At 42.1% G+C, this 18,783-nt stretch overlaps 1 protein-coding gene across 1 annotated transcript; it reads left to right on the top strand.

The window, feature by feature from the left end:
- The first annotated feature begins 802 nt into the window (after nucleotides 1–802).
- Nucleotides 803–18,166, top strand: LOC121950426 (potassium/sodium hyperpolarization-activated cyclic nucleotide-gated channel 3-like). The gene is made up of 8 exons (XM_042496421.1): nucleotides 803–1,452; nucleotides 6,049–6,472; nucleotides 7,625–7,786; nucleotides 10,052–10,270; nucleotides 12,023–12,169; nucleotides 12,928–13,168; nucleotides 14,170–14,334; nucleotides 16,614–18,166. The coding sequence occupies exons 1-8, from the start codon at nucleotides 803–805 to the stop codon at nucleotides 18,161–18,163; spliced, it is 3,558 nt and encodes a 1,185-aa protein (XP_042352355.1). The 3' UTR covers nucleotides 18,164–18,166.
- The last annotated feature ends 617 nt before the right edge of the window (nucleotides 18,167–18,783 follow it).

Genomic DNA, 18,783 nt, shown 5'->3' with positions numbered 1-18,783 from the left:
TTGTGAATTAGAAAATGGTTGAAGGGCCACAGGGCACCCTATTGGGACCAAATTTGGCCCGCGGGCCGTAAGTTGAGTATCCCTGGTGTAGCCTATTGTTTCTTCATGCGGGGCCATCTTCAAACATGTGATGATGCATAAAGACCGGACTTTATTCCCTGACATCCCGTCGCTTTCTCTCAACTAGTCAACCAACTTCAAGGCAGGATCGCATCCTTGAATCATCCTCTCCAGCTGTCCTGACTGGGCGGGGTGAGCGCATGTGCCATCCTGGCTCCTATGGCAACCCCATAGATTAGCTCCATCAATATTCACGTTATTAGAAAGCTGGCAGGCTGATGGATCAGTGATGTCAGCGCTCTGTGGACGCCGGTGCCGGCTGCCCTGCATGCGTGTCATCACCTTGCACTGACAGAGAGCTCGGATATTTTGGGGAGGTGGAGATCATGCTTTGTCATTGAGGAGCTCAGCAGCAGCGTTTCTCCCACTCCGGCACGTCCGACGCTCAGCATGCTGCATCCTGATGCGCTCTCGTCTGCACGCCGTGGGGTTACCTGGATTTACACGCATTTCCCGTGTACCTCTTCTACATGACCGTCGGATCGAAGAGGCCACGTATTGTTGACGCATCTCAATGTTTGAACCGGGGGAGAGAGGCACGTCCCAAGTGTCACAGAAGATACAACCTGTCCTGCGGATGCGCCGTCACTGTTTTGCCTCCAGTGGCTTCCCAAGTGATTCATGATTCATCCCTGTGTTTTCACGGGCTATCCTTAGAGCGCATCTCTTCTCCTGCTTAAAAATGGAAAGATTTCAGTCCTCCATGCGCAAACGGCTGTACAGCCTGCCGCAAAACATTGGGCAAAAACCCTTCGTGGTTGACGAAGGAGACAACGGCGACAAGGACACAAAGAGGAAAAGTATTCGGCTAAAACATTTGTCCTCTCCGTCTCCTGCGAGCAGTTGCAGGAGCATCGAGGAGGCCAGGAGCGAAGACTTGGAAAGGGACGTTACTGTGAAGACCAACTTGAACGGGGACTGTCGCTTATTTAGGGGCAGCATCTCCTCCATCACCGGGCGGCATCCTCCCGGGTCAGATCCAGCAGAGCAGCGGCGCCTCATCCCGGAGGCTGGTGTCAGTGAGAGTTACCCCGGTGAGCACGGCCCCGGGGCCCAGCAGCGGGCAACGGGAGGTGTGAGTGGCGCAGCCGGGCAAGCGTCCGTGTTTGACCAGTCAAGTTTCATCAAGTTGGAGGGGACCGAGCAGATCATACCTGAGGACGACCGGCTGTACCAAGCCGGCTTCATGCACCGGCAGTTTGGGGCGATGCTCCAGCCGGGAGTCAACAAGTTCTCCCTGCGGATGTTGGGGAGTGAGAGGGCCGTGGAGCATGAGAGGGAACGAGTAAAGTCTGCTGGCTTCTGGATAATCCACCCATACAGTGATTTTAGGTAATTTGTGGGCAGAAAACCTTCATGTGCAGGCTGTGGTGTCTTACAAAAAAAAGTGCAGCAGTGATCCTGTCACACATTTGAAGCTTTTGCTAGTGTACAAACGCAGAAAAAAAGACTCATAATTTTTAATAGAATAATCATAATGGAGCATAAAATAACATTAAATATGATAAGGTCACTATAAACTGAATAGCCTATCATAGCCACACACTAATCCCCCATATAGCATGAGTGTTTTTTCTTTGATCACTGTGATGACATTATGATAACATGATAATCAGGAGCCTGTAGGACAGATCATTAGATGAATGTGCCTCAGTAATCCACCTTTCTGACAATTATCCTTTTCTAAAGACTCATCCTACTGTGCAGGCCGTTCTCACAGGGAAACATTTGATGTATGCAAAGGCTGGCATCCAAAATCCTCCTATGACAGCCAAATTATAACCCACATATGTAGAATGTAAGTCCCTCTTTTGTTTGGCCTAAGTGTGTGTATATGGTTTCATTCACACAAGAATAGGTTCCATAGTAGCTAATCAAAGCAACCAGTTTCCTGCACAAACATCTATAAATTAAATCTCTGCACCAGCCTAAGCCTGTCTGTAATTCCCTAATTTGCCATCCACGCTTTGCGATGCATATATGCACGCTCTATATTTCATTGCACGCCGCATGCAAACCAGCATTCTGTTCATCACCGCCATCAAGGGATTTTCATGACATTTAACCTTGAGGCTCGCTGTCATCATATTTTCACCAGCCAGTTGTACGCCGATGTGTGTCACTGCAGGTTTTTTTTCCACTCATCTGAATTACACTTTTTTTTGATCATTTAGTGAGGGCAATGGATTACAGAGAGTGCAGCAGGGGCTTGGAAATGGGGTAATCAAAATAGGGTAACATGACCATTCGAGATATTAGAAGATATTAGAAGCACACATCAGTGGAGATTATTACAGTACAATTAGTCTAATGGAGTAGAGATGGTGTGGACAGGGAGAGGACACACCACAAAACGACACACACACACAGAAAGAGAGATTGAAATGAAAAGGATGTGAGGAATCAGGACACCCAGCTGTTAACTCTGTGTATGAGGTATGAGGTGTCATGGCTTTATGGTCGGTTTGGGTCACGCTTTGAGCAGGAGGACGGTTTTGGCTTCTTAAGTTGGACATTTATCCTGCAGATCTCATTTCAAGTTACAGGTGTAAACCTTTGTGCCCTTTAAGACTATTCATGTCTTTTCGGCTTGTGAGACACTCTTGAATCCAGTCCTGCAAACAGTCAACTTCGCTTACTTCAAACACTGTATGTTTCCATGACCATTGTGTACCAGCTCAGCACAGTGTTACCTTCTCCATATATCATTTATAAACACCGTCTCTGTGTTGTTTATAGCATAAGTGACTGCTGTCTTTGATTAAAGCTGTCCATGGACGCAGCAGCAGACATACCGAACTGGCACGCTGCGCAAATATGGTTAATATGATTGCTGGTGAGCCTGAGCCACAGTACAGGTGTGTGTTAAGCCACTGAGCTGCATGCAGGCTGTTGTGCTTGAGCTGTGCTCTGGCAGCAAGAGATAAGTATCTCTAGTACAAATGTGATCCCTTTTTCAGCTGTCCTGATTGATCTAAGCTCCTTTCACCATTTTAAGCCTTTTTGTGTTCACTTTGCTTGCAACTCCACTCCCTTTGTGCTCTCATGCTCTTTAACGTGGTTGCACTCTGACCCAAATAGTGCAAGATTCCTTTGCAGACCAGCCATGGTGCAGAGACCCCACAACTGTCAGTTTTTTTTGATGGTAACAGATTATATCAGAAAGTTGTCTGATCTTTGCGGCCTGAATGCTGCGTGCACTGTCGATGAGGATGGTCTGCAGGGGCAGTAATGCACTGTCCCCTGCAGACTTTTTTTTTTATTTTTTGGTCCAGCTGTTCCAGGGTTCTGCAGCAGGGTGACGTGTGCAGAGCAGTAATGCTAACTACTCAACATCTGGCTGATGGGAGCTGACTTCTGGAGATGACATGGATTCCCAGGAGATAACGGTGGATTTAGCTAGAGAGGGGAAGTGCAATTAGGACCAGTGTGTCACTGCAGAGGCGAACAGGCAGATGAAGAGAGGAATGCAAATGCTTTGTTTGGCAGAGAACAACAGAAAGCTGATTAGAACAAATGGCCACCGTGTCCTCTCTGGTTCCCTCGTTTTGTGATGTTCTCCTGTGATGGTTTGGTGTTAACTCTGAAATCTGGGTTTGTAGGTTGTGATCTGCCCTGGTCACATCTCTGCTGTTTCATGGACCTGTAAGTGAACCCAGAAAATATCAAGAAAACAGTTTAGCCGCCTGTTCCTCTCAGCTGGTTCTTTATGGATTTTGTTTCACAGCTAATCATGGACTCAAGTTTTGCATTACACCTGTTGACGTTTGCATTCATTACAACAAGCTCCTATAGTGCGGTTACTGTATGCTGCCCCACATACCGCTTAAGTAACCTTAAGTGGTGCAATGCATGCGCCCTCGCAGGTCTGCCCCCCCGACACCCTCCCCTACCAGCAGTTTGTGCTGGCCCTGCAGGTGTGTCAGCCTCCTGTTGGATCGATCAGTTGTTAATTAGGTCTCTGGAATGGATCGGACATGCAGTCACATCCGGGCATGCTTTCCTGTTTCACACACACACACACACACACACACACACACACACACACACACACACACACACACACACACACACACACACACACTTAAGATGGTAATTGCTAAACAAACACTCTCCATGTCTTGGCTGGCCGTTTTGTGGCTGAGCTGTACATATTTGTGTTTCCTGTGAATTGGAAAGTGCTCTGATGTTGTCCTCTGTTACACATCATTGGGTGCAATGCAAATTTTGGATTTAGAAGTTTTGTTTTTAAGATGTTTGTAATGAGACATTTAAGAACTGATCGTATCAAATGTCAGGATAGTTAATAGAGCATAGGTGTAGATTTTGGGCATGCGTCATATGCCAAGACTACAGTGTTTCACGCTCAAAATTTTGTTGGCTAGGACCAGACATCTGACTTAATATGTGCCCCCCACCCTCCAGGCAGATATCAGGACTTTTTTTATATTTATCTGTTGGCAGATATTTTTTAATGAAAGCATGCATTTTAATAAAATATTTTTGCCATATTAAAAATGCAATTTAGCAACTTCACTGTAAACAACTAAACGCAGCCCCTTTTTAAATGCAATTATGGATGAAATTGAACACTCTGCTGCTGATACTTGAGGATTTAGTTAGTTGCGAAAATCAATATTTCCTCATGAGCAATTCAGATTGATTCCAATAACCCATTTTCCTCTTTGTCCCTGTGGCCAGAAGCCCAGTATTGAACTGAATTACATTTTCTTGAATCAACTCATTTCTTGCTTTGTTAATGTTTATGCTTGATTTGTTTTCATTGTTTCTCCTCATTTGAACATAAATCCACTGGATCTTGTGTTACAGTGGCAGAATGGTAGCTGCACAGAGATCGATTTCTATTTGAAGCTCCTACACATCCAGAATTGCTTTGAATATGTAGCAGATATTCAGTATTCACAGAGAAACACACACAGACTCTGGTTTTAAGAGTCTCCTGTGTGGAAGGAATAGCAGCCACTGATAAAATTGGTGGTTCTTGCAGGTTCTTTCTGCCATTTCACTCAAAGAAAACAGACTTAAAATGAATCAGTACTCTTCCTGGGGCTACAATTTTTCATTATTGGTTAATCTGCTAATTACTATTTTGATTGATTGTTTGGTCTGTAATGTACACAAAGTGTAAAAATGGCCATAATATTTTCTCCAGAGGCCCTTTAGAACAAAATACAAGTAGATTCAGTTTATCACATAGACTGTATAACTAATGGACGTAGCTACTGTGACGTCAGCCATTGTTTGTGGACACTCGTTTTGAAGCCTGAAGTTCAACATTTGTTAGGCTGTTGTTTTCGGAGCCAGACGAGAACATGTTTGGGTGATCTGAACTAAATGTCAGAGTTATATCAAAATGATTCCCTCATACAGTTGTCAGGATTGTTGAAATTAGCAACAGAGACCAAAACTGTTTTTTGTAGCGGGCTGTAAACATGTTCATTTCTGCTGTAAAGGACATTTTAACATGGTTGATGGGAATTTAGTCTGTTTTCGAGTCAGCCTCAAGTGGCCATTTAATGAACTGCATTTTTTGGCACCTCTACACTGAAGTCCAATCAATCTTCTTTTGAATGAGAAAATTGTAATGAGATTATTTTGTTTTGTGTAAATAGGCTAAAATTATTTCCCAGAGGCCAATATATATATAAAAACAGGCCAAAAACTCGAATATATCCAATATGCTAATATGACTGAGAAGTCTTAAATCCTAATATTTAAGAAGTGGGAGACAACATATTTTTGCCCCGATCTCTTATAAAGTCAGAAAATTCATCCTCACATAAAACATTCAACTCAGTTATTCTCTCAGTGTTGTGAGGTATTGTTTGATGAGTTATCAAAAGACCTGGATGACTTTGGCCAGCTGTTACCTTCATCATGAGTTATGTATGTGGCCATGTGTTTCAGGTTCTACTGGGATCTAACCATGCTGCTGCTGATGGTGGGAAACCTCATCATCATCCCCGTGGGCATCACCTTCTTCAAGGACGAGCACACACCACCCTGGATCGTCTTCAACGTAGTCTCCGACACCTTCTTTCTCATGGACCTCGTCCTCAATTTCCGCACGGGCATCGTCAAGGAGGACAACACAGAGATCATCCTGGACCCGCAGCAGATCAAGATCAAGTACCTGAAGACCTGGTTCGTGGTGGATTTCATCTCCTCCATACCTGTGGACTACATCTTTCTCATCGTGGAGACACGCATCAACTCGGACTTTTATAAGACAGCACGAGCCCTGAGGATCGTCCGGTTCACCAAAATCCTCAGTCTGCTGCGGCTGCTGCGACTTTCCAGACTCATTCGCTACATCCACCAGTGGGAAGAGGTAGATTCTGCAGGGACAGGCTCTTTGGATCTCTAGAAAAGACTTCACATTAACTAATAGAGATGCAACAGTTAGTCAATTACACTCCAATGGAGTGCTGCAGGAATGAGTCCTAAAACCTGGAAATGAGTTAGCAGTTTAGCACTACTGGTTCCCTCGTCTTGAAGTCAGTGTTTTTTTTAAATAGCTTTATGGTTAGATGTCTGAAATATGGTCTGTGGTTAACACAAGCTGAGGAGACTACGAAAGTACATCAGAAAATACCCTATTCGCAAACTCTGAAGCTTTTAAGCGTCTTAAAACAGCCTTGAACAAAACGTGTAAGTATCATAAGCGTTTGACACATGACCTTTTTTTCTGCCATAAAAAAAATCCAATGGAAAAATCCCATAGGCTTTTTGACCAGGGAACCAGGGCGACGCTAACTTCTTCATCGGCCTACAGAAAAACGCCATCTATTAATCTGTAGCAATTTTGATAATAATTTTAGCCACTTTATAAGAAGAAATGTCCCAAACGCCCTGCTTATAGCATTTTTAAACAGTGTTTTTGACAATAGTAAAGTAAATAGCTTTAGGTTTTAACTGCTCTTTTTGTAAAACAAGCAATTTAACACCACCTTGCTCTGAGATTATGAGCATTTCTTACAGATTTCTGTCATTTCAACAAACAGATTATTACGTTTTGAAAATCATCAACACAACATGCTGAGATCTCCTTCATATCTATTAACCTGTCTGAATTACTACCCTATTCTTCTTTCAAGGAAAATGCATGATACCCATCGCAAAAAACAAAGAGAGTTCATCTGTTGATTCCCCTCAGAGACTTGCGCACAAACAACTGACTTAATAACAGATATTTTCCTGCATTATCTTATTTCTATAATTCCAACTGAGGCTGCACTCCCCATAGGCCATTAATGTTGCTTGCAGATGGTTACACAACACTGGAACAGCCTCTGGTGGTCTATAGAAGATTAAGAACAGTATGGTCTGGTATAGGACCCTGTGCCTGTCGGCCCACAAGGCACCTATTATATTTTTCAAATCCTCTGATTGCATGAGAGAATTGATTTTTCATAGATTTATGTGCAGAGAGACATGTGTTTAGTTGTTTCAGTTATATTAATGCTGATAATCTGTGTCACAGGTTTTCCATATGACTTATGACCTGGCCAGCGCCATGGTGCGCATCATGAACCTGATTGGTATGATGCTGCTGCTGTGTCACTGGGATGGCTGTCTGCAGTTCCTGGTTCCCATGCTGCAAGACTTCCCTCCTGACTGCTGGGTCACCAGAAACAAGATGGTGGTAAGTGGTCGGAGTAGTTTTAACACTGAGTGATGCATGAGCACAATCTTTTCCAACAGTTTTGGTTGTTTCGTGAGAGATTTTCTGTATATTTTGTTGTTTCTGTGCTCCTCTGGCTTGATTGAAGTCGTCAGGTGTGGAAATATATCACACACTGCTATCCACCAATCAGGAGTTAGCAACATTTGCATTGAAAGCTGATCACAGTTGCGGGGTTGTTTAGTCACTGTCAATCAAATTAGATCAAATCAGGGTCATGTGATGGCGCGAAGGAAGATGGCTGCTCAGTGTGGAAGCTCCTGCACCATCGCCATTTATTTTCCCTTATTTTGTTGATACCCATTATTCTGTTTTTTTATTTACAAGTCACAGTCCCAACATTCATTGCACCTACAAGAAAAATGCAGAATTACAGGAAAAAATAAGCCCAAGAGCAAATAAGGAAGGCCGTGCAAGCCTCCTGAAATGAACCAACATCTAATGCTGCGTTTTTTGAACTCTTGCAAATGAGATCAAATCAAACCCACACAGTCCTGATGAAGCACAATAGTTGAGTATTTGAATGTTTAACACTAAATATTTTGCAAAGAGAACCTATTACACTCATTTTCAGGTTCATACTTGTATTTTGGGTTTCTAAAAGAACTCGTTTACATGCTTTAATGGTCAAAAACACCACTATCCTCATAATATCTGTACTGGAGCACCTGTATTCGCCCTCTGTCTGAGACGCTCCATTTTAGCGCCTGTCTCTTTAAGTCCCTCTCCCAAAAAAGTCCAGTCTGCTTTTATTGGTCAGCGTTTCCAGGACTTCTGCATCTGCACTCTCCGCTGTTGATATGGCATCTCTTGGCCATCACTTCAGAGGGGGAATGACTGTAATGAAGAATAGCAGCACTTCTTACTGTAAAAAAAATCACCAATAAAAACAAAAAACCATAGACTGTATAAACAGAGGAGCTTGTTTCCGTGACATCACCCACTGGTTTGTGGACCCCCGTTTTGAAGCCTCAAGTATGGAATTTTTGGTTGTTTGCACCTTTGTTTTCTGGAGCCAGAAGTAACCATATTCGGACATGAGGTTAGCGCTGTGTAGGAGTGAAGGGTGGATCTGACTGAGAAGCCGAGGACACCATTCGCAGACAGCCTGTCACTCAAAGCAGCCCCTCTCTTAAATATGCATAACTTTAAACCTCAATAAACTGTAAATGGGTGAGTAAACACAACCGTTCATGTTTTAGCAGGAATATGACCTGAAAGTAATCACATCAGCAACCGATATGATATGTTTCCCTGATGTTAAAATGTAGCTACATGTAACAGTGTATGTAATGTGAACACTTGTAGTATTGAGCCTGAAGCAGCCTCCTTATAAAGAAATATGTCACAAGCCTATGTCAGCTTGTCTCGAAAGTAGGAATAAAACGTTGGACCCAGAGTATTCACAAGTTTGAAGCCTGAGGTTTTTCCTCACAGGGATTTCCTTTACTTCACTATTTGAAACTATGGCCACATTTAGAATGAACATCTGACACTGTGTCATTTTGACAGAAAATAAGAAAAAGCATAATAGGCCCCCTTTAAAAATTTCAAACTTAAATTTGTTTATTCACACAATTTAGGATATTTAATGTCATAGAGAAATACTTACATTTTGAAACCCATTTTGGGGGCTTTAAAACCAAAAAAAAGATCATATTAAGAGCTGCAAAAATGTGATTAATAGATTAGCTGATTTACAGAAAATGTATTGGCAACTATTTTACTAAGTAACTCATCGTTTTAGTAATTTTTTAAACAAATACTATGCCAAATATTCCCTGGTTTCTCCCTCTTAAATGTGAGAATCTTTTCTTTGTTGTAATTCTTTCTTTGATTTTAGACTGTTGGTCATAAAAAAAAATAAAGTTTAAATGAATCACCTTGTTGTGGCTGTGGAAAATGATAACATATTTTTCATATTCATATTCGAGTGTTTATTGTTGAAATTGATTAATTTTTGGTTTAAATACAAAATGAAGTAAGAGATATACTGGTGACTAAAATAGACTAACAGCTAAGAATAAAGCAGGACAGCATGTTTTAAGGTGTTTTAAGGTGATGTTTTCTGACAGTCATTAGGTGGGCATTTCAAAACCAACAAAACTGGAAAAAAAGGCATCATCTGCATTCTTGATCTTAAACTTTGAATCGTCTCACAAAATGTGCCGAAGCATTAATGTTGTGGTGATAAACTTTCTCTGTCCTCCTCTTCATCTCTTACAGAACGACACTTGGGGTCAGCAATACTCCTACGCCCTGTTCAAGGCCATGAGTCACATGCTGTGCATCGGGTACGGCCTGTACCCCCCCATCGGCATGGCTGACGTGTGGCTCACCATCCTCAGCATGATCGTGGGCGCTACCTGCTTTGCCATGTTTGTGGGGCATGCTACTGCACTCATTCAGTCTCTGGACTCCTCCAGGAGGCAGTACCAAGAAAAGGTGGGCGTTTGTTCTCTGCGTGGCTGAAATTTGTCAACAAATTTTCTTCCTTTGAGTCTTGAAATCAGTGATGGAAATATTGCACTAAAGTACACTTTTGAGATATGTTACTGGAGTATTTCCATTTAATTCTCCTTTTTATTTCTACTCCAATACATTATTTAACAGCATACATTTTTATACAATACAAGGTGCTGCATGATATGCAAAAAAATTAAAATTGTGATTATTTTGACAGATATTGCGACTGTGACATGAGTTGTGATTTAGATGGAAATGGTCACTTTTGCATTTCATTTTCACTAAAAAATTCAAAAAGTGGAGATGTGATTTTAGCAGCCATCCATACCAAACCAGCATCGTCCCTTATGTGATTGTGGAATATGATTTGTAGACTCTGGCATCTCTCTTGCACCACAATGCGAGATTATCTTTATTAAAAAAAGGCTCCTGTGATGTGCATGTATTTCTATTTAAAAAATATTCAGTTTTATTGTGCAGGCCTATACAAAACATTTCATCAGTCTATATAATCTGATGCATTATTACAGATTAAACTACCCATCAGAAATCCAATAATATAATGCATAATAATATAACACTCATGATGGCTGTTTTTCTGCATAATTAGTACTTAAACTTTAAACAATTTAAGTGCAATTTACTAATACTTATGCACTTTTACTTGAATGTGGTACTTTTACTTGTAAGCAAATTTTAAATATTTTCTATTGCTGTGTTGCTGCTTTCATGTAAAGCTCCAGTGTACAGGATTTAGGAGCAGAATGTTATATTATATTCATAACTATGTGTATAATCACCTGAAAATAAGAATCTTTTTGTTTTTGTAACCTTTGAGTTAATCGTTTATATCTACATATGGAGCGGGTCCTTGTCTACGCAGTCTGCCATGTTGCACCTCCATGTTTCTACAGTGGCCCAGAGTGGACAAATCAAACACTGGCTCTAGACAGGGACATGTCTGTTTAATGCGTCGGCCACCGTGGTTCTCCTACACACTTGGCACGTGGGAGAAGTTTCAGTTCTGTAACCTAACAGCTAGATGCTACTAAATCCTACACACTAGGCCTTAAAATAAAGCATCTGTACTCCATGGATTATCAGAATGCAGTTTGAATGATGATGATGATACATGATATTGTGACAAATTCACCCACCTATCATAAATCTTTATGCATTTAAGTGAGAAAATGCCCCATAAAAGGAGAATCTAAATAGATGAGAATAGATGGAGCAGCATGTAAGTGTAGATTTGTTGTAAAGTTTTAACACAGAAAAAAAGAGAGACATGGTTGACAGGTTAGAGCTAGTTAATAACAGCAAAACAACAACTCCCATACAGTAGATTGGGAGTGCAGAGCAGTCATGGTGCTCTGCTGCTAGAGTACACGGCTGAAGGACACAGTAGTTAATGTTATTAGCTGCAGCCTGCAGAGCGCGACTGTATTTGTCAGATGGGACAGAGGCACAGCATCGCTCTGTGGGCAGGTTTCACAGATGGCCTGACAGTTGACTGTTAACATAATGAGACACATTATAGTCCACCTCTGAGCCAACACATCAATCACTTTAATATATTCGTTTTGACATGACTTTGCATTTTCTCTTGCAGTTACATTACAGTTATACAAATGTCTGTGGCAGCTGCTGAATATATAAACTTTGAATGATTTTATAATTGCAATAATTGTGTTGTTGTTGTTGTTGTTGTTGTTGTTGTTGTTGTTACAGTATAAGCAGGTGGAGCAGTACATGTCTTTCCACAAGCTCCCTGCTGACATGCGGCAGAGGATCCACGACTACTACGAACACCGTTACCAGGGAAAGATGTTTGACGAGGAGAGCATCTTGGAGGAGCTAAATGAGCCGCTGCGAGAGGTCAGCAGTCATGTTGTTGTTGTTGTGATAGTAAAACAGCTGAGTCATTAAAATGTTGCCCTCACTGTAAAAAAAAAGTATGCAACATTTTACTTTAAAATTGCTTTGCTTTAGAATTTACAAGCAATATAAAAACATAAATAAAGGGTTTGTGACACACTGTAATGTTTTGCACAGATATTAATCTTTATTTATTCATTTGTCAATAACCAAAAGTACTGCTGTTAATGCCCATGAGTGGAAACTGACAATGGACGGCAATATAGTAAAACACAGTTTTTATGGGAGATAATTTATAATTGTTGAAAAAACAATGTTCATTAATGTTAACTTCAAAATGTCCTTGTATCTGCTTAAAACTACATTATCTTGTGTTTAAAAGCAGTCTTTTACTTTAATGCTAAATAGGAGCATTAAAGTAAAGTGTGACCAGAAATGTTTTCCATGTATTTTATTTTATACGGTTCTCAGATTTAATGAAGTGGGCATCCTTTTTCTAAATGGTTTGCAGTTAATTATTTGTGCAATCTAATATGCCTCTCTTACTTTGCACGATAATGTTAATAGTGGTGTAATCTGATTAGTAATGGCCTGAGACTTTATGAGGACAGAAAACCTCATTAACGGAGCACTAAGCCGTTAACCGCCCTGCTTTTATAATGATTGAAATGTACACATGTAGTGACACTGATGTTTGTGTTGTGAAGGCTTTAATCTAAAACACCTTCTTTCTTTTGTTTTTTTTGCATCTCTTGCAGGAGATCATCAACTTTAACTGTCGTAAACTGGTGGCCTCCATGCCGCTGTTTGCCAATGCCGATCCCAACTTTGTCACCTCCATGCTCACCAAACTGCGCTTCGAAGTCTTCCAGCCGGGCGATTACATCATCAGAGAGGGAACCATCGGCAAGAAGATGTACTTCATCCAGCACGGCGTCGTCAGCGTCATCACCAAGAACAGCAATGACACCAAACTGTCCGATGGCTCTTATTTTGGAGGTAATGTCTGCACGCAAGCTGCTGTGTGGACTGCATGCTAATATCACTGACACTGAGTCAGTTTGAATGTATGTGAAGGAGTGCTGATGGTATGATTTGTTTTGATTTATTTGGCTCTGGCACTCAGCAGATTAACTTCCCTGACTATTACAGCTGGGAAAAATTGTCCACATCATCTCCTTAAAAGGGCTCGAGACTAAGAGGAGCAAAGCTTTGTGATCTTTGATTCCATCTGCGGGGGTTTTCCCTCTTTTGTTAAGGCCATATTTAAAGCTGAAGTCCAGAACTTTCAATTTGCTGTCACCCTCGTTTCATTGTCTCGTTGTCGGTTTCTGGCTGTGCAGAAAAGTAGAAACCATCAAATGTGTCAGCTCAGGAATATGAAGATATAATTTGCTATTATTTCTAACTATATTCTAATGTTTATCCATACTCCAGTGAAGATTTCTGACACAAGGATGATGTGGTTATCACTAAAAAATGATATGTTTTGGCTTAAAGCTACTCAGCAAAACACACACACACAGATGTGAAAATGGTAAATGAGGACAGGAAATGTGTGTTTAAAAGAGAGAAAGAGGGTGTGAGTCTGTGTGTGTGTTTCTGTCTATATCCTCAATATGTCTGTCCTGAAAAATATGTCTACTTTTTTTTTTAATGGCGCATTATTTTATTTTCTGATCTGGCACGACAGATGAGGTCAGGACAAACTGTAAGCTGCAGAAATTGCATTAAGTGCTCCATCTGTGGGGTTCAGAGGCATCGCTCTTTTCGTGTTTTTGCATCTCACACTAATAATACTATTTTTGCCTCTCCTTTTGTGAATGGATCAAAAAATATATAAATGTTGTTTCTTATGTGTCATCACATAACACTTCATATTAATTACCTGTTGTTTTTTTAAAAAAACCTTGATGGTAATCTGATTTGCACTCAGCAGGATGTGTTTTAATAAAAAAATATAACAAATACTTCCATTTTTTCTGCTTTCTTCTCTTCAGAAATTTGCCTGCTGACCCGAGGCAGGAGGACAGCCAGCGTGCGAGCAGATAACTACTGTCGGCTGTACTCTCTGTCGGTGGACAACTTCAACGAGGTGCTGGAGGAGTATCCCATGATGAGGAGGGCCTTTGAGACTGTGGCGCTCGACCGCCTGGACCGCATCGGTAAGTCCTTAACCATAAAAAAAAACCCACATATAGGAGCTTGTTTAATGTGTTACAGTGAAATATTATCCATATTTTAAGTGTTGGTATTACATTTACAATTGTGTCTATTCTTCATATATAATTAATATAACATTAATAATAATAATGGCTATTATACTTCGTGATGGCGGGGACATCATCACATCATGAGAAGTGCACATTTAAACACAGAATCCAACAAAGCCGTTGCAACAGTTTATTAATTGCAGTCGGGGATGATTTGATTGAACTGCTGCTGTTTTTTTTTTCTTTCAGTACACAAAAATGAAATATTACTAATCAGAACAGTTGGGTTAAACAAAGGATTAAATATGATCGGTGAAATAAATCAGGTCATTGTTATTCTCACATCATTAATGCATCCATAATCTTTGCATTAAGGAATTTACCATGAATTTACCATGAATACCAAACAATTGAACACATTCAAACAAATCTGTGATCTATTAACCACGTCAGATACGGATATAAATATGAAAAGCCCATATTTTAACTCACATATAATCTATTGTGTTCTGCACTCTGCAATGGTTTGAAGGACTAACAGGACCAAAGGCTGGAGTTTTTATAATTTCTTTTCCTGGTTTTATCGGCTGTGATATAGTGAATTTTGAAATTTCTACAGAACTTTTTTTTTTTTGCTGTTTTATTATTTGCCCTTACACTCTTAGTCATAATTTCCACATTTCTGATGATTATTTATCAAAAAATCTCATTGTGTGAATATTTTGTGCTAAAAGACATCCCTATGATATCATTGCAAATTGATATCAAGGTATCTGATCAAAAATACTGCCATGTTTGATTTTCTCCTTATCACTCAGCCTGAGTTCAAGAATCATACTTTTATTGCATCACAGACAGAACACTATTTTTTTGTTAGTGAAGAGCCTTTTTAGTGGAAAAACAAACAATTTTGAAAAGCAAAAGTGTTCTACTATTTTAAATGGCATCAGATCTTTTGACATAAAATATGTCAATGCTTGTTCAGGATCTTTCACAGTTTTTGAGGTTGGTGTGTTTGAATCCTGTTTCCTGACACGATATTCACAATTATCCTGATCATTGAAATTTACCAGCATCAACTTATTGTGATTTTTATCTCGATGCAGAATAAAATCATAAATTATCCAATCCCCTAGATTCACACCATTTTCCAACTGTTTTGAAAAACATGATTTATATATTTATGTTCCAGTGGCTCTCAAACATTTTATTCCCCTTTAGGGGAAGAAAAAATTCAGAGGAATCTGCTCTATAGGACTATGAGATGCAGCATTTATTTATGAAACTGAAACTTACATGGTATATTTACTACTACTTTACCACATTACTGCTAATTCCTCCTCTGCTCCAATCATCAACAGCTGTCTGCTCTGAGCACAGCCACAGCTCTCTCTCTCTCTCTCTCTCTCTGTCTCTCTCTCTCTCTCTCTCTCTGTCTCTCTCTGTCTCTCTCTCTCTGTCTCTCTCTCTCTCTCTCTCTCTGTCTCTCTCTGTCTCTCTCTCTCTGTCTCTCTCTCTCTCTCTCTCTCTCTCTCTCTCTCTCTGTCTCTCTCTCTCTGTCTCTCTCTCTCTCTCTCTCTGTCTCTCTCTGTCTCTCTCTCTGTCTCTCTCTGTCTCTCTCTCTCTCTGTCTCTCTCTCTCTCTCTGTCTCTCGCTGTCTCTCTGTCTCTCTGCCTCTCTCTCTCTCTGTGAGTTCAGTGGGGTCGGGGGGAGGAAAAACGAATCCCTCTGCATGTTCTGCAGCATTTGTACTCTGCTGGAAAGCATCTCCTGTTCTTGATTTTGTCCTTGTCAAATATCTGTCCATTCTGTAAACCTACAGACTAACTGTAAATGAACACCGTTGCTACTGTGACAGCACAATTTGTTTACTCAAAATATTACATTAACATCGCATTTTACCCCAGTCAGCAACAGCCCACCTGCCAGTTTAAGAAATGCTGATGTAGACAAACTGTTTTCAAAGTGTTCTTATTGAGTTTATTCTTTACAAGGGACAGAGGATTAATAAACCCTTTTTTCTGGAGGAGGAGATGTCTGAGCTGTGTGCGTAGAATAACATTTCAAAGTTTCTGCTTTGTATAAGATCCCACACTGACGTCAATGTTTCAGCCACATGTATTGCAGCATAACACCACGCATAGGAACTCAACATGGTTGTGGTTCGGTTGCTGATTTATGGAAATCTTCTGTAAAGAAATAGCACGGCCTTATTTGCATTTTCTTAACAGGAAAGAGGAACTCTGTTCTTCAGAATAAAGTCCAGCATCACCAAAGTTCTGGCACACTAAACTTCCAAGAGAGCGAGATCATCCAAAGAATAGTGCAGCATGACCGAGACATGGCCCAGTGCACGCAGCTGATCCAGACCAGCCCACAGCCTCCCCCCGCACCCCCATCACCCACCCCGGTCATCTGGGCCCCGCTGGTTCAGGCCCCGCTCCAGGCTGCTGCTGCCACCACCCCACTTGCTCTGGCCTTAGCCCACCACTCCCAGCTGCCACCCATCCTCTTCCACCATCCTCTGACACCAGGGCCCCTGAAGGACCCCATCAGCCATCCAAAGAGAGTCTATTTGGGAGCGAACACATCCAGTAGCTGTGGCTCAGGGCCAGGTTCTCCTGCCAGCTCCATTAAAGTCAAATCTGGGATTGAGACCTCCACACCGGCGTCCCTCAGGGCGCAGCAACTCATCGCTGGATCTGTGTCACCCTCACTGACGTCCCAGCCCGTCTTCACCAGCAGCCTGCAGCCTCTGGCCCCTCTGCCCTCACACCACCTCCCGCACCACCCTCCCCACTCGGGCATGGCCTCAGTCTTCCCCATCAGCCAGGCCACCGTCTCCTACACCTGCTCCGCTCAGCTCCACCCTCAGCCCTTCCACGGTGCTATGACCACCCCACCACACACTATAGGTTTACTCCAGCAGGGGGCGCCCGGGAGGCTAGCCGGGAGATTCCCAGCCCCCTCTGCCTCCGCCATAAGCCCTCTGATCTCCAGCTCAGTCGGCCCCATACTAAGCCAGCTGCAGCAGACCTCTCACGCCACCGTGCAGCAGATGGGGTTCAGTCATGACAGAGCAGGCAGGACATCCAGTGGTCTGAACCTCCCACATTTTCCCTTCATCACCAGCACTCCGTCCTCCAGTGGATTTATTCAGCCAGGGTCTGCAGTCGGAGCCGGGGCCACAGCCTCACTGGCGCAGCAAAGCTTTGCAGGTCTCCAGTCTGTTTTCCTCCCCCAGGTTCTCCCCGAGCACTCGGCCCTCGCCTCCCTGGCACAGTATGGCTCCGCCGAGGCCTCGCCCTGCTACACACCTCCAGTCCATAGTCCCAGCATACAGAGTCCTGTGAAGGGAAGGACATTTTACCACAGTGAGCTCCCCAGCACTGTGGCCTCTCGCAGCCCTCTCACCCCTCAGACCTCATGCCCTGCCAGGGTGGCCTGTACCCTCAAAGAGAGGGCCGAGTCCTCGGTGGATCTCTTTACCCAGGAAATAAAGACTATCTCAGGCTCTCACAGCTCTATACACCAGGAAAGGCCTTTGGCCATGAGCGGCTTCTCAGAGGGGGCAGCAAGGGCATCCAGCCCCTTCTCCTCCCAATTGGCTGTCAGTAAACCCTACAGCCCGATCCCGGGTCAAGTTGCTCCAATCAGCCGGACACATTCAGGTCCCGAACCTCAGAACCAGTCTGTTGGTGTTCACTCTCCCCATGCTAGGTCCCCCGCTAAGATGCTAGAGACCGAACACAAACAGTCCAAACTTCCATCCAACTTGTGAGGTTCAGACACACCCTCCTTTAATGCCTGAACAAACAGGACATCACCTCCTTCTTTGGCATTGTTTCAACCACTACTTTGTCAAATTTTACAGCAGGAGGGTGTGTTATTCTAATCAGATTGGAGATCGGTGGTTTCGTTTTTAATCAGACTGAATGGATCAGGATAATAATGGACAATGATGGATATTTTTTTCTACAGGATATTGAGTCTTTGAATATAGTAATAAAATCCGAAACCTATTGATGGGTATATATAGCACCTCATGAAAATATCAATTGTTCTATGTATTGTATTATAACCACACTCTGTGATTTGTTCTAAGTATTTTGTTTTGTCCAGGCAATTTGTGTAACCTTTTAGCCTCACATGTTTAGTTGGAAATATGTCCACAACTGTTATCCAGTTATGATTGAAACCAAAAATGACTGTCCTTTTTTTATGTCCTTTCCCGCCACTGAGTGTGTCGTTTGAATGCAAGATTTACCCCCTAAGAGATTCGAGGAGAGACTGACTGTGCACTTTGCTCGTTTCAGAGATCACCTAATGGTTTGATGATGGCATGTCTTCCAAGATAACGTTTCAGCAATATTGCACACCCAAATGGGTCACACAAATCAG

The sequence above is a fragment of the Plectropomus leopardus genome, chromosome 11 (assembly GCF_008729295.1).
Source record: "Plectropomus leopardus isolate mb chromosome 11, YSFRI_Pleo_2.0, whole genome shotgun sequence".
Classification (NCBI taxonomy): Eukaryota; Metazoa; Chordata; class Actinopteri; order Perciformes; family Serranidae; genus Plectropomus; species Plectropomus leopardus.
Note: the sequence above shows the minus strand (reverse complement) of the source record. Positions and strands in the feature narration are given on the sequence as shown.